The following is a 15,841-nucleotide window of genomic DNA, read 5'->3' as shown; positions in this document are numbered from 1 at the left end:
ATTCTGAAAAGGGTCTCTGCCAGTCATTCCCAGCACACCCTTACAATTTTCTTGGGACTACCAGGTCTGACCTAAATTTTTCCCTGCCATCTGATTCAACTCACCACCAGATGGTGATCAGTTCACAGCTCAGCACCTATCTTCACCTGAGTGTCCAGAACATACGGTCCCAGTCAGATAAAATGACAAAGTTGATGATTGACCTTTGACTCAAGGAGTTCTGGTACTACGTACACTTCTGAACGTCCTTGTGTTCAAACTTGGTGTTCATTATGGACAATCCATGCCTAACACAGAAGTCCAATAATGCTTCAGAATTCGAGTTTAGATCAGGCAAGCCATTTTTCCCTGTCAGCCCCTCCAGGTTTCCCAGTCATTGCCAATGAGCATTAAAGACTCCCAGCAAGACTATGGAGTCTGTAGGCTACTACGACCCTATCTGGATTAAGTGGTTAAATATGATGAATGGTTCAACTAAAATAAATACTTTGAACAAGACAATGCAAAGAAAAATAAAAAGGTTTGATAAATGCAAGCAACATTTCAAGTCAGTTTCAAGCCTAAATAAACACATCAAATCAATGTTGAATTGTTATTTACATACTTCTTTTGTTTTACATTGCTTTTGCATTACAGTGAAGTGAGGCATTTTTTGTTCACTTCTCATTCATATTTCATGGAGACAGAGGGCAGATGTGCATGGGGGATTGTGAGAGCATCAGCAGTGCAATGTACACAGAGAGAGCAAAAAAAGGTTTTTCTCAATCTTAAGCTCCAGTGTTGTTTAGCCTACAGCTCTGCATGCAATGAAACTTTCTTACATCTTAGCAACACACCCACGAAGCGACTAACCATCAGTGAGGCAAGAGTTTCACTATACTGTAGCATAAATGCAGTGTTATCCTGTTTCTGGAGAAGCAACATGTTTCTATCATTATCAGTCTTCTTCATCAAACCTTTTCTCTCTTGAGGTCTGCAGCCAGAATTCCAGAAGCAGCTATGCAAGCCCCAGCCATGACACTACCTCCACCATGCTTGACCGATGAGCTGATATGTTTGGGATCATGGGCAGATACTTTCTTTCTCCACACTTTGGCCTTTCCATTATTTTTGTAAAGGCAAAATAATAAAATAAAACTCCAGAACTTTGAACTCTTTCCCCAAATCCGTTGCTGTTTGGTTGGACTACAGTAGTTTGAACCATGTCAGTTGGAACCACAATAGTTTGACTTATGTCTTTAATAGAATTTGCAGTGAATAATCTGATAAAACACAAATGATCAGTAGCCAAACTTGTGGAGAGGAAGTGGACCTTACTGTATCATGAATGCACATGTACTTAAGCTTTAATTAAACCTATAAACAGAAACGTTACCGAAAATATGTATGCCAGTTGTGTAGTAGTATCTGGACGGAAAAAAGGACTTCCATACAAACCTTTGTGGGAGTACTCACCACTTTCCAGGGGTCGGTGCCTGAAGCTTATGCAGATGATCCTGACAGTCACATGAAATGTGACCAACTGCGCCTCAGTACAGGCATAATTCTCCATGAAGATGATGAAACCTTTCCTCCTGGGTCAGACAGAAAGAGTCACACTGCATAGGGCTTGGGTCCATGTTGGATTCTTGTCAGTTTGGTGCCGTCAGTAGTGGTGGTCTGGGTCTCTCACAGTTTCTACGAGAGCTGGTAGGTCCGGTCAGAGTCTTTCTGGAGTGTAACAGATGGTCTAAATGAATCGCTAAGTTATATAATTCTTCAAGAGTCCTTCATCTTTACATGCTAGTTCAGACAGTACATCTGAGTTAAGTCCTTTACAAAAAGTGACACGCTCAGTAACTGATCTAATGCCCTGCTGAATCTTAGCGAGTAGTTCCCCATTAGACTTTCCTTCATGAGGTCAGTCAAAAGCAGAATTAGTCTTTTTCAGACTGTTTATTTGATTCTGATTCTGTACATTTATTCTGATTCTGATTCTGTACATTTATGTATGTTTAAACAGCAGTAGCTGTTTAAAGTCTTGCCTGTAAGGCGAGAAATCAAAAATAAAATACGTGCATGATCTGAACTAGGTGGCGAGATGCAGAACTACAGTGAACACTGTAGTAAAAACCCTTTGCACTTGCCCATAGAACCGTAAAGTATTTTCCACCCCTGATCAATGCCAGGAAATATCAGAGCCTAGATTCTTATTACTGCCAGACCTGCCCAGGCCTGGGTGGGAATGGTCCAAATTGATCACAGGCCCACATCAAATGAGGACAGAATGTTTATTAAACTCTCATTGCATTACAGCCAAATAATTATGCTTTTCGCTGAGATCTCAGTGCTCTCGCTGCTTAGTAACTGCTGTAATCTGCTACTGTCTCAAGCAATCAGTGCTTGAATTTGAAGAAAGTTCGGGGCATGGTGACAATGGTGCGGGGCGACGACTCAGGTGTCCTCCTACCTGTTGTGTGTCACTGTTTTGTCAAGTGTATATGGCCGTTACTTATGATCGGGAAACTCTGCTTCATATTCAAGCTCATGTTAATAAAATTGTATTTTATTTATTTAATTTAACACATTTTCAGTGTTCATTTTTATTAAAATACCAAGAGTGATGTGAAAATGAATTCTTTTACACATTCAATATTAAATGTGAAGATTAAGAGAAAAAGTAGCTCTTATTTACAGTGCACTCATTGTTCCTCCTTAGTTATAGGCCTAAATCTGAAATTACACTCTTTGCTAAGACTGGGAGAATCAGTCTGTAAAGGAAGTCACTGAACTGCTGGTCATTGATCCTCTTTGTTTGATTTGCTGTTAAACAGTGACCATAAGGTCTTAGTTCTGTCCCCACTGTATAAATGTGGTGCCACACTTCAAGTTCTTTATTTCATGCCTCATTTACAGAAAGCTGGAACACAATATGGAGTCTGTGCTTTGTTGCTATTTACTCTTTTTTGTGATGATTGGCCTTTGTCCTCTCTTGATTGGTAAGTTATGTTGGCTTTGTCTTTGGGATCAGGTACTCATCTTTGTACTCATCATTACTAAAAAATCATTGATAAACTTTAGAGCAGAAAATTGTATTTTTACATATTTCATTATTTTTATTTTTTATTACTCTTAAGAACTTCAACATGGCAATGCCACAAGTGATATATTGTTTTTAGCCTGTGAAAGAAATGATTGTTAAAATTTAAAAAATTTAAAACTCTGCCACTCTCACATACTTCTTTAAAGTGGAAATACTTTAAGTTATAGATAAAGTGCACAAAACCCCAGAACACAAAAGTTGTAATGTGATGTGATGTTACTGTGCTGAAAAGTTCAGCATCCAAAAGTCGACTATTACTCCAAAAAGGTTTAACAGTACCTGTATGAGCAGTTCCTTAAAAAAAATATTCACAGTATCTCTTTCACACCAAATGTTGCGAGGCTAATATTAAAGCTTATACAACACCAATTAGCTCTGTTCAAAACTCATGCTTAAATCATCATATTGCCTTAAACTGTATTGTTAAGTAATCTCAAATCGACTTGATAGTACGGTTGTATACCATTAGATATAAAAACTGGCAATGAATAGTTAAAAACAGCAGTAGCAGTCCCCTTGAAAGCTGAACTTTGCCCAAGTAAACATGTTGTAGCTGATCAACTATGTTTTGTGTAAGTGAATAATTATGTACATTTAATTTTTTTGTAAAACTATGCTATAAGTTAACAGTTAAAAAGTTAGCATATATATGTCTGTACTCAACATTGAGTGGGAAATTTAAATGCAAACATACATATACACTGCTATTTTACATATTACATTTTCATTATAATTTTGATACTGATATGTTTCCATACTCTCTTTGCTCTTGTATCGTCTTGCTTACTCTTTCACTACATATTTGATCCTACTGGTCGGTCTGTTTCTGTGTAGGTGCTGAACTTAAGTGTTCGGATAGCAACCTAAGCATCACTGGAGGCACCTTCACTCTCTCCAATAATTATGATGAAGACAGCATCCTGATGTACCGCTGTCCACAGGGTTATTATCCATATCCTGTAAAAATGCGGCAGTGTTCCAAAGGCAAGTGGCATCCTGTACCCACCAGAAGACGATCAGAGTGCAAAAGTAAGTCTTCACAAACGGTCCTGAATGAATCACTTTAAAAGCATAGCATTATGTCATTTTCGTTCAGCAATCTTTTACCATTACACCTTCCAATTCTTCAGAGATCACATGTCCTAATCCACATGTTATGGACAATGGAGATGTAGAGCCCTATAAGACACTGTACTATGTGAATGACACGACCACCTACAGGTGTCATTCTGATTACACATTTCGGGGGTCCCCCACACGTGTGTGTCAGCTCAACGGCAAATGGAGTGGCATCACGCCGATTTGTAGTCGTGACTGTAAGTATAGACCATCTATAGTGGTCTTAATCTGATTATTAATGTCTTTCTTTTTCACTTATACCACTTTGTCATGTATAACCATGACTATTACAGCAAGGCTTTTTGTAAAATGATCATTTTGTAGCACCCCTATGGGATTATAGTAGCATGCTAAAAAAGGAAGTAAGCTAATGGCAAACATTTTTTGGACATTATAGATTAAACACAGACATTTGAAGTGTGTAACAGACATATTAACACATATTTCATGTTGTAGCAGTTTTGCAGTGACACTTTCTGTAAAGAGTTCTCATATGGCTGCAAATGCACTGATTGTGGCCACCACTCTTATTCACATTCAGTGGCATGTCTAGGACATCCACAATACCTAGAGTGACTTTTTTTCTCATAAAAGTAGTCCTACCCTTGTAAATTTAAGCATGATTAGTTGATTCCACCAGTTCTTGACTAGGTTCTTGATTATGTTATTATGTGACTTCATTAGAGGTTAATTTCACACATGGCCTTCATTTAGCTCCCGGAGTCCTAACCAATGAGAGAGTGGCTTGGCTGTATCAATCTCATTACCACAGAGAAGAAAAATCTTGATTGAATAATTTAGGCATTTCAGGAATTTAACCTTTGTTTTTAAATCAATAAATAATAATAAAATAAGAGTATTACTGCAATACCATGTACAGTTTAAAGATAACAAACATGACAATTATATATATAAGGCATATATTTCTTTTTCATATTCATATTTCATTTTTTTTTTTTAGAAAAATAAAGTAGCTGAATTACGGGGGCTAGATGAGACAAATCACAAATTTATGCATAGTGCGGGGTCGCCAGGACAAGGATTGGTAAATCATAACATACACCCACACTTTCCAAGCTGCTTATTCTTCTGGGTCACAGGGAGAGCTGGAGCCTATACCAGCAGTCATTGGGCAGAAGGCAGGAAACACCCTCAACAGGTTGCCAGTCCATTGCAGGGCAAACAGACAGACATACACACTCACACCTAGGGGCAATTTAGCATGTCCAATCAGCCTGACTGTGTGTCTTTGGACTGTGGGAGGAAACCAGAGCACCCGGAGGAAACCCAGACAGACACAGGGAGAACATGCAAACTCCACACAGAAAAGACCCTGGTTGCCTGGCCAGGAATCGAACCCAGGCCCTTCTTGCTGTGAGGCGACAGCAAGAAGGGCCTGGGTCTTTAATTATGATTTACCCTGGGTAAATCATAATTTAGGCCAAATCATTTGGAGTCTTCACTATATCTCCTACTGGCCAGAGCTTAAATTGCTTTGTTGTGTTAAAATTTGCACAACTGAAAAGAAAACGTTATTAAATGCCATATAGCCTTTTTTTCTTGTAGGTCCAGTCATGTTTATGAGGGTTTAGGTACCAAAAACTGTCATAATTCATTTTTACATTTAAATTTTCCAATTTCTCTTTATCACTTAGAAATGCAAATGATCTCTGTTCTGATTGGCTGTGTCTACATGAATGCTCATTGCACAAACCTCAAACTTTGCCCATCTGTGTCTAATGAGAAACATCTCCAACCCACAGCTGATTACTGCCCTGATCCTGGCACACCCCCTGGTGCCAGCAGAACAGGGCACATCTTCAATAGTAATGACAAAGTGACCTACCACTGTGATAGTAAGCTAAAACTGCTGGGCTCCAAAATGCGTGTGTGTCAGGATAGTGGCCAGTGGTCAGGACGAGAGCCGGAGTGCTACGGTGAGTCCCTCACAGTAGCCTACCACAGGAAACAAAGAGCAGTCCAAAATAACATTCTATAGCCTACAAACAGTAAAGGGTTTATGAGTGGTTTTACTGATACTGGGTTTCTGATGTGTTCCTTTTTTCTCATTGCAGCTGATTTCACATATGACACCCCAGCAGAAGTAGCAGAGGCTTTTGGCAGCACTCTAAAGACTCTAATTCCACACAAGGAAAATGGTAGAGCAGACATTCACAACATACATTTTCAATATAGTACCGAGTTGGTAAGAAAAAACTGAAATATAGGAATAAAAGAAAAACTGGTACATCTATAGATTCCTTGTTCATTTATAATGCACTAGCATTCAAAAGTCTGGAATCACAATTCAGAATCACTGTTTTCTGTAAAATAAAAAAAAAAAAAGTTGCATACAAATATATGAACACCTCGGTTGTGATGCCACTACTCTACAACTATTTTAATAACTAATTTGTTGGAAGCTGTTAAAAAAGGAAAAAAAAAACTAAGCTTTAGATGATTCCTTCATGACTGAGAAAGCTGTGAAACATTGAGAATGCCCACTTAATGAACTTATACTAACGATGCCTCGTATTTGAAACATGGTGATCAAATCTCAGGCAGATAGCTTCTCAATAAATTATACATAAATAGTTACAGTACGTTGTGTATCATTTAGTAACTTTTTTAATACTCCCAAAAACTAAAACCTTTAAATAAAACATCTTGGAAGTACCTTCTGGTGTCTAGATCATAGTATTTCCACATACTTTGTATAAGTTATTATAAGTGATGCAAACTTTTACACAAATTTGCATTTTATTGACATTCATTACATTAATTATTTATATGTTTAACCTCCTTAATGTATACATAACACTACACATCAAAACAACAAGGGAAAATCAGCCTGGACCAGAAAGGAAAACTTAACATCTACATTGCTCTGGATGCATCTGTCAGCACAGAGGAAGAAGACTTTGATCGGGCAAAAGAGATCATTATAAAGCTCATAGATAAGGTATGTCGGAATAAAAGTTGGACTTTCAGAATGTGTACTTTAATGATTAAAGCCTGATTGTTCAGGTTTCTCCATACCAGTATTTTTAACATGTAGCCTAAATGGTTTTGGAATAACTTGTTCACATCCATAACTCTGTTTTTCGGGTTTTATTTTTAAAATAAACACTATAATTCAGTTTCAGTTTCACATTTACGTTGAATGCAGTCCTGACTGTCTTTCAACTTTATCCTGTTTATCAACAGATCAGCTACTATGAGGTCTCTCCAAATTATGAGATCATCATTTTTGCCACAGAGGTGACAAGAATAGTTAGCATCACAGATTACAAAAGGGAAGATGAAAAAAAGCTGTATAAAATTATCAAAACACTGAACAATTATAAATATGATGGTGAGCTTTTGATCTCTTTTTTACACCTGTTTGAGAAGAAATGCACTCAAACTGAGCCAAAGTGGACTAAATGTTTCCAATTCCAGTTCGTGTAAACACAATCCACGTATAAGCATTTCACCAGCCAGTTAAACTGTATTCTTTATTGTATGCAAGGCAGTGTATTATGTAGCAGTGGCGTGACAATTGAACCTTAGTTTTTGATTCCTTTATACAGTTTAATGAAAACTGTGTACCATCTCCTTTTTTATATGGTGTTTTGTAATTGGCAGAAAAAGGACAAAAATCAGGAACAAATATTGCTAAAGCCTACAAAACTATTTTGGACAGCATGAGTTTTGAGAAGACCAGCAATATAACAGCCTTCAGTGAAACCCATCATGTCATCATCATGTTCACTGATGGTATTGATCCTGTCTTTGTACATAGCATTTTTAGTATGATAGCATAATCAAAGCAAATGATTAATTTCAGTTGATCCTATTTTATTGTATCCGCAGGTATGTACACTATGGGAGGAAACCCTGCACACACTGTTAATGAAATCAAGCAACTTGTGTACAATGGAGATGAACTGAAACAGGATGAATTTCTTGGTGAGAATATATACTGACTGGCCACTTCTTTACAGTGCTGTGAAAAAGTATTTTCTCCCTTCCTAATTTCTTCTATTTTGCATATTTGTCACACTTGCATGTTTCAGATCATCAAACTACTTTCAATAGTATACAAAGATAATCCAAGGAAACATAAAATGCTGTTTTTAAATGATGATTTCATTTATTGAAGGTAAAATCCTACCTGGCCCTATGAGAAAAAAGTAATTTCAACGTTTGCAGGTACTATTTGGGTGGTGGATCATTCTCAGCACTGCAGTAACACTGATGTGGTGGTGGTGTGTAAGTGAGTGTTGTGCTGGTAGGAGTGGATCAGACACAGCAGTGCTGCTGGAGTTTTGAAACACCTCACTGTCACTGCTGCACTGAGAATAGTCCACCAACCAAAAATATCCAGCCAACAGCATCCTGTGGGCAGCATCCTGTGACCACTGATGAAGGACGAGAGGATGACCAACACAAACTGTGCAGCGGTGGATGAGCTATCATCTCTGACTTTACATCTACAAGGTGGACCGACAAGGTAGGAGTGTCTAATAGAGTGGACAGTGAGTGGACACAGTGTTTAAAAACTCAAGCAGCATTGCTGTGTCTGATCCACTCGTACCAGCACAACACACACTAACACACCTTCACATCAGTGTTACTGCAGTGCTGAGAATGATCCACCACCCAATAGTACCTGCTCTGTGGTGGGCCTGTGTGTCTTACAATGCTGTGCATGCATCTCTCCACTATGAACAAATGGGGAAAAAAAAAAAATAGATTTCAAAACTGTTGTAAAATAGTGTCTCAGGCTTCAGGCAGCATGTTAAAAAATATTTTATGTAATAACTTTCTGTGAGGGAGCTTTAAGAGGCATTAAAGTCTTAAGACGTAGTTTCTATCACCACCACTGTAAGCATTTCACATCAAATTACTCTGAATGACAATATTTTATCTTTTGTTTACAATCTTTTTTAGTGGTCTGCGTGCTTTTTCTTAATTCTACGACATGCATGGCTGAAGTGGAAATTTTATTAATTCAGTTTATTTGTGAATAATAAAATGTACTCCTCTTTGTGCTTCAAAATTTTCTACTGCACTTTTTAGTCTGTTAGTCTGCCACAGCTACCAGGTGACTCCATGCCCTCTTATCCATGCATATTTTCCTTGTTATAGTGCTTAATACTCAGACTGAACCACTGGATTATATTAGTAATTGCAATATGTATGCACTTACACAGATATTGTCGTTTTACAGATCTATATGCGTTTGGAGTGGGGGAAGATGTACAGAAGGAGGATATTGATGACTGGGTGTCAAAAAGACCAAATGAAAAGCATTTCTTCTTATTCAGAAACATGAAAGAGTTGCAACGAACCTTTGATGAGATGATTGGTATTTATATACTTCTTCTTTGTATTAAGCATAGTTTGTGTGATGATCTGTTTTCCTCTTATGTATATATGAGATCATACTAAATTTGGGCTGTGTTTTATTGTATTTATGTCTACTGCTGCATCTGCTACTTTCACCGTATGTGTTTTCTCTACACATAGATCAAAGCATTGATCGTTTTCCATGTCGTCTGTGTGGACTCTACAGAGACTATGATGACAATAGTGATGAAACCAGGCGCCGTAGATACCCCTGGCTCATCCAGTTTTATGTGACTGTGAGCATGTCCTTGAATATTGTTGATGTATTCTATTTTGTATCTGGATGTAAGCTCATATATTCACAGATACTCTGCCTAAGCAGACTACACTTTACTGAAATATACTTAGTTTTCTGAAAGGTAGTAGGATTAGATGTTCCTTCATAACACAAATGCCTTGTAGTTGTTGAGTTACGGCCATTTTTGTGAGCAAGATTATTTTTGAACAGGGGTGCACAACTCCAGCTGGTGTCCAACATAGTTTGGTGGTTTTCCACCAAACTATGCATCAGATATTTTTGGTGCTCAGATACATCTGATGCAACTCATCTATTAATTGTAAGTTTTAGTGGGTGTGTCTGAATAAATGAACCTCAAAATGGTGCTGAACACTGGCCCTCCAAGACCGGAGTGACGCACCCCTGATTTAGAAACTTTATTTTTTGAACTGTTAGAAATTTGACTAGTAAACATTAACAAGGTAAATATACAGTATGTAGCATTCTTTTTTTCCCTGCTCTTCACAGCGCAAAGATGGCAAAGCATCAAATTGCTTGGGATCACTGGTCTCTCCTTCATTCATTCTAACTGCGGCCCACTGCTTCAAGTTTGAAGATGTTCTTGATAATATCAAACTCGAGACACCTACTGGCAAAAGTACTGTGTGCAATTATAACAAACATACTCTTTTTGATTTGAAAGTGAATGAAATAAAACAAGACAAAGATAGCAAAACATAGTTAACTAGTAATAACCAGTGGTACTAGTAACCCCCTCTCTTCTTTTTTTAGACTTGCAACCACTAAAGGCAAAGAATTTAATAATTCATCCAAAATACGAACCCAGAGGTGAAATGGAGGGAACTTTGGAGTATTATGAAAATGATGTGGCTCTCATAGAACTGGAAAATGGAATAGAGGCTGATGCCAGTCTCAGGTGAGTGGTCTCTGTGAATACTACTGATAAAATCATAATTACAAAAACCTAATGTACACAGGTTGTTTGTGTTTGACAATAAAGGCACAGGAGGAGAATACCTGCTAGCCACTTTCCTTTCCAAAGACAAAAAAAATAACACATAGCGCAAGCTTTCCCAAACTGTAAAATAAAACAAACAGAATCATAACACTTAACCTTGACATTACTATAGCCTTAAAGCAAAAAAGTTATACACAGCTCTTTGCTTAAAGTGCACTCTTGCCTGAATCGTGAGAACTCGATATTCATAACTCTACTCATAACTCAATCCTAGACCTGTTTGCATTCCCTGCACCAAGGAGACAAGTGTGGCTCTAAGATTGCCTGGCAGGGATGTGACGTGTGCAAAACATAGTGAGTAAAAAATGTAGTATGTAGAAGTATGTATGAATATATACGCTTGCCAACAAGTATACCAACAAAATCACAATAGACATGAAATGTTGTTACATTACAAATCAAAACACTTGCATTTGTTCCCTTACAGAGGAAGAGCTGCTGAGTGGTGACCTTGTAGATGCATTCTTCATGTCATCTAAACCAAAACAAGGCATTCTTCCAAAGAACAATGTCAAAATCAAACAGGGGCATAAGGTAAAGTTACATTTAACTGGTTTTGGTTATGAAGAACTCCTAAATTGTAAGACATTTTTTTAAAAAGGAAAGGTATTTGTACTTAAAGAAGAATCTACTACAGTCATTAGTGAGACACACTAACATACAGTAGCTCTTGCTGTCATTGCCAAAACAGGATTTCAGCCTACCACTTTTCATTGAGTTCACACTAACACTTATAGGGTTCTGACACAGACAGAAAACTAAACACAAACTCCTTAGCAGAACCAATCAAAATCTCCATTTCAGCTGTAGGCCAGACATTTTCCAAACTTCCAAACTTTCCAAAATCTGTATGCATTTTGCATTATTACATTTATTTTTCTCACCATGATGGTGTTTTATGTTCAGGTTTGCCAGCTCAGCCTAGAGCCATGAATGCTACCAGAATGGCAAATATTCATTAAGATGTTAGAGTCCTCAGAGATGGTGATTCTAGTCTTATCTAGGCTGTTTATTTGTTACTGTACAAAGCAGTATATTTAATATTATGGAGTTGTTTTAATTGATGCCAATATATTACAAAAGGAAGAATATTCGATTCAAGTTAACCTCACTAATTGAAGAGTAAGCACAACTTGAAGTAGAGTACTGCCTGCTCAGTGGAAACCATTTATAATTATTGGGCTGTTTGAGTTGCATAAGTGTTCATCAGTGAAATTTGGAATATAACTATAAGTCTTTTTTTAAATGGTAGGATTTCCCTGTTATTTGAACACAGCAGTTGTCCTTTACATTGTGCAGTTTCATGATAAACAAACCAATATAAATGCTTTAAATAACTTACAATAAAGAATAAAATCTTGACCTTGATTGAAAGTTAACAACATTTTTTCCTTCTGCTGTAAAGTTGCTTTTCTGGAGACACAACTCTTTTTTTGACATTTTTGACATTGATTATATGTCGGAAGGTTTAAGAATCAGTTCGTTTCAGATTGTACATGTGGTTAAACAAAGTGTGTGTGTGCGGGGTTACAGCACTATTTACATCTGTCCAGTACAGAAATGTTTCATTCTACTGCCTCACATGTATCACTAATCACTATGTCACATTCATGATTATGTGCAACTATTCTGTTTTTCCTCCTTCTTTAGAGGGATGCATGTATTGAAGATGCCAAAAAGGCATTAAATATCTCCAATGAAAAAGCAAGGCTACTTATTACAGACAATTTCCTGTGCACTGGTGGACTGGAACAAAATCATATGGATGAGGTTTCTTGCAAAGGTAATTTCTCATCAATTAAATAATAATACACAATTCAGGAACAGCTTTCTAGACACAGGTTAAATGCACTGTAGCCTTGCAACATGTTAAAGGAGAAACAGTTTTTTTCAAAATTTCTGAATAATGTAATAGTAAACAAAATCATTCGCCATGGTGGATTGATAGTGGATTGTAATGAAACTTACCCCTTCTCATTTTTTTAATGGCAGTGATAGGAAGCAGGGGCTGTGATGTCTACAATGCAAACAAAACCATTCATATAGACATTTACACTATCCAAAACATCCAGTGAACTTATCTTCTGAGGGTTTATATGTGATGTTTATAGTTGTAAAATAGTAGTAAATCCAAAAAAAAAAAGAAAGATTTTACCTTAAAATGCCCTGCATGTCCCTCTCTTTCATGATTGCATTTTAAAAGTACAACTTAGGCCAAAACTTTCTTCTAAAATTTTCATAAAAATTGTCTCAGGCAGAGATGTAGTTGAGGGTCAACCTTTTTAAATATGAAATTGAGTTTTTACATTTTTTATTCATCTTTTTCCAACATTATGCTCATGTCTATGGCTATGAATGAGAAGCCAACTTTAGCCTCTCAAGCAACTCATGTTGTTTTGTTTGTTTTTTGTGACTGTAGAGGCAGATAAAGTTTCCAAATTCATTTATTGATTTTTATCGCTATTTAGTAAACTAAATAGTTCTCCCCTAAATAGGGCAGTACTAATGAGTGAATAAGGATTTCGGTCACAGCAGTTTACATCTCTGTGTTATGCAGACATTTTGTAAAATCGGTGGAATTCCTCTTTAAATGTGTTAGATTTTAAACCCGCATCTCTGTATAAGATTCTTGGTTAGTTTAGTTATGTAGCTAATCTGAGGGTAACAAAGGGGTCTTTGTTTGTGATTACATTGTAATCTGTCTTCCTGTTTTAAATAATATGAATGGAATATCATGTCATACATGAATGTCTGTGGAATTTTTCAGCCGATTCTGGTGGGGCTACATTTGTGCAGCAAAGGTTTCGGGCATTCCAGGTCAGAGTTCAAATCTTCTTTCCCCTTCTAATTTATAATTGATGATTCAGTTTTGTGTAGGGACAGTAATCCAAGTATTTAAGAGGCCAAACAATACAAATGGACTTGTTTGAACAATGACAAACTATGCAGAGCCTTTCAAAGATTCCAAAATACTTATGCATAAAATGCATATAAATGGGTGAGTCTGTCAGGCTCTGAGTCTGTTACTGTAGAAGAATTTAAAACATGCAATATTATCTGGCAAACTGCCAACCAAATCAATGTTTAATTGAGATCATTTTTATGACAAACAACACTGAGTTATCGTTTAATTAATCATGACATCCCTAGATTTATGTGAAAATGCCTTGAAAGAATCAGATAACAGTTTGCACCGTACAATTCTTCAGGTTTATTCTGAAAAATGTAACGAAGTCATGCTCCAAAAAAGGTGAGAAGTTTGATCATATGTTGATTTATCTTTAACAGGTTGGAGTTGTCAGCTGGGGTCTGAAAGATCTGTGCACAGGCAGCATCAGTTACGATGAACTTGAAACAGTCAAAGACTTCCACATAGACCTCTTCAATCCGGAAGTGCAGGTGTTTCTTAAAACATACCTGGGTGATAAGGAAAGAGGAACTTCTCTGACGTTTTTGAAAAGATAAAAGCTGAGGTCTGCTGCTATAAACATGTTATTTGACCTTTATACCTTTCCATCAGAATTTTATCATTGTAACTTGTGAATATTTTCTGTGATCAAATGTTTGTTTCTTTACACATTAATGGACGGAGTTAAAGTCTAAAACAACAAACTAGTTTTAAAAAAGAAAAAAAAAAATATATATAGAAAAAAGTAATTTAGGGTAGCATTGATATCCATCCAAGCCTGGACATGCTTTTAGTCAGTTGGACATTCTAGATTTGCTATTTCACAGAAATCATGTTTCCTGTATGAATGCGTATGGAGTATACAACAGGTGCAGGATTGTTTCTTTAGGAGCTGTAAAACCAGAAAATAGTAATCTATGCTGATTAAGTGTGTAGAATTATCATTAGAATGCACAGACATGGGTAGGGAACATATTCTACCCTTGTCAAATCTGATACAGATTTGTTAACAAATTAACTTTTGAACATTTCTTTGATCAATGTAACAAAAAGCATTTTTAAATGTTGACTAGCATGATGTCCTGTATTCATTTGGATCATTAATCAATCATATATTAAATCAAGCATACCTTGCTATACCAACAGGGTTGGGAGAATTACTTTTAAATAGTTTTTGGGTACAGATTACTGATTACCTGTTAAAAACTGCAATCTATTATCTAATCCAAAGAAGTAGTATATTAAAGTTATGTAATCTGATTAACTTCTGTTACTTTTGGATTGCTTGTCGTTTTAAAGTCATTTCAAAGCTACTCAATATAAGATTTGGTGATTTGGAGCCCTCGCAGGTGGAAATGTGTAACTGCACACAATGTACAAAATAACAACTTGTAACATCACTTGTGCTTCAGACCCCTTCTCTAGCCTATTGGGCTATAGCCCTGAAGGTTTTTCCAATAGCCCCAGATCCTTTTCTACATTTAAAATATGAATGACATATATATGATGAGAGAGTCGACTCCAAGCATCTAGACTCTCAGAGTCACTGAAGAAAAGTTGAGACTGACTCAAAGACATGTTCAAGTCAAAGATTCTGCTCTTTTGGAATTGACCGTCCCTCAATTAGGTGGTGGGCCGAGTCTCGCTATCTGTTTTAGTTTTTAAAAGTTGATAGATTCATGGCTCGATACTGAGTGAGCACATTTTTTCATAAACTTTATGAATGTCATTAGGCTAATCATGCAAATGCCATGAGCTACTAAACACAGTGGCTAGCCCAGAGGGTTCTTCTGATTAGACACATAGCCTATCTAGGCATGTGTCTAGCTGTGATAAAAGATATGTAATAAAAATTAATTAATATGTATTTTTTTAGTTCACCACAACATAGAAGTTGGAACCAGGCCACTGAATAGACAAAACTGACAGATCAGTGGCATGAGGGTGGTAACACTTTCTATAAATGTCATGTTTTATGCATTTATAAACACATAACATGTTATAATGCATTCATAAGGCATTATAAATATGGTTATAAATATTTATAAAAATTAATTACACAGAATTACAATTTATAGCCAT

General features: G+C 36.7%; 1 protein-coding gene across 2 annotated transcripts; it reads left to right on the top strand.

Annotated features, from left to right (window-relative positions):
• Positions 1-2,855: 2,855 nt before the first annotated feature.
• Positions 2,856-15,023, top strand: LOC118802480 (complement factor B-like). Of its 2 annotated transcripts, XM_036563022.1 has the most exons (18): positions 2,856-2,978; positions 3,917-4,111; positions 4,213-4,398; positions 5,965-6,138; positions 6,277-6,360; positions 7,042-7,163; positions 7,409-7,556; positions 7,829-7,960; positions 8,057-8,152; positions 9,417-9,554; positions 9,716-9,831; positions 10,341-10,470; positions 10,605-10,749; positions 11,066-11,145; positions 11,279-11,385; positions 12,502-12,634; positions 13,619-13,668; positions 14,140-15,023. In XM_036563022.1, exons 1-18 carry the CDS (start codon positions 2,912-2,914, stop codon positions 14,314-14,316), a joined length of 2,280 nt encoding a protein of 759 aa, XP_036418915.1. In that variant the 5' UTR covers positions 2,856-2,911; the 3' UTR covers positions 14,317-15,023. The 2 variants fall into 2 exon arrangements, with proteins under 2 accessions (XP_036418915.1, XP_036418916.1); XM_036563023.1 differs by lacking the exon at positions 5,965-6,138.
• The last annotated feature ends 818 nt before the right edge of the window (positions 15,024-15,841 follow it).

This window comes from Colossoma macropomum, unplaced genomic scaffold (assembly GCF_904425465.1).
Source record: "Colossoma macropomum unplaced genomic scaffold, Colossoma_macropomum, whole genome shotgun sequence".
NCBI classification, from domain to species: domain Eukaryota; kingdom Metazoa; phylum Chordata; class Actinopteri; order Characiformes; family Serrasalmidae; genus Colossoma; species Colossoma macropomum.
The sequence above is the reverse complement of the archived record's forward strand: the minus strand, read 5'-3'. Positions and strand labels throughout refer to the sequence as shown.

Coding starts and splice junctions, on each gene's coding strand:
- LOC118802480 (XM_036563022.1), top strand. CDS start 2,912: ATGGAGTCTGTGCTTTGTTGCTATTTACTCTTTTTTGTGATGATTGGC. Junction 2,979..3,916: donor CCTTTGTCCTCTCTTGATTG/GTAAGTTATGTT, acceptor GTTTCTGTGTAG/GTGCTGAACTTAAGTGTTCG. Junction 7,164..7,408: donor TTATAAAGCTCATAGATAAG/GTATGTCGGAAT, acceptor GTTTATCAACAG/ATCAGCTACTATGAGGTCTC.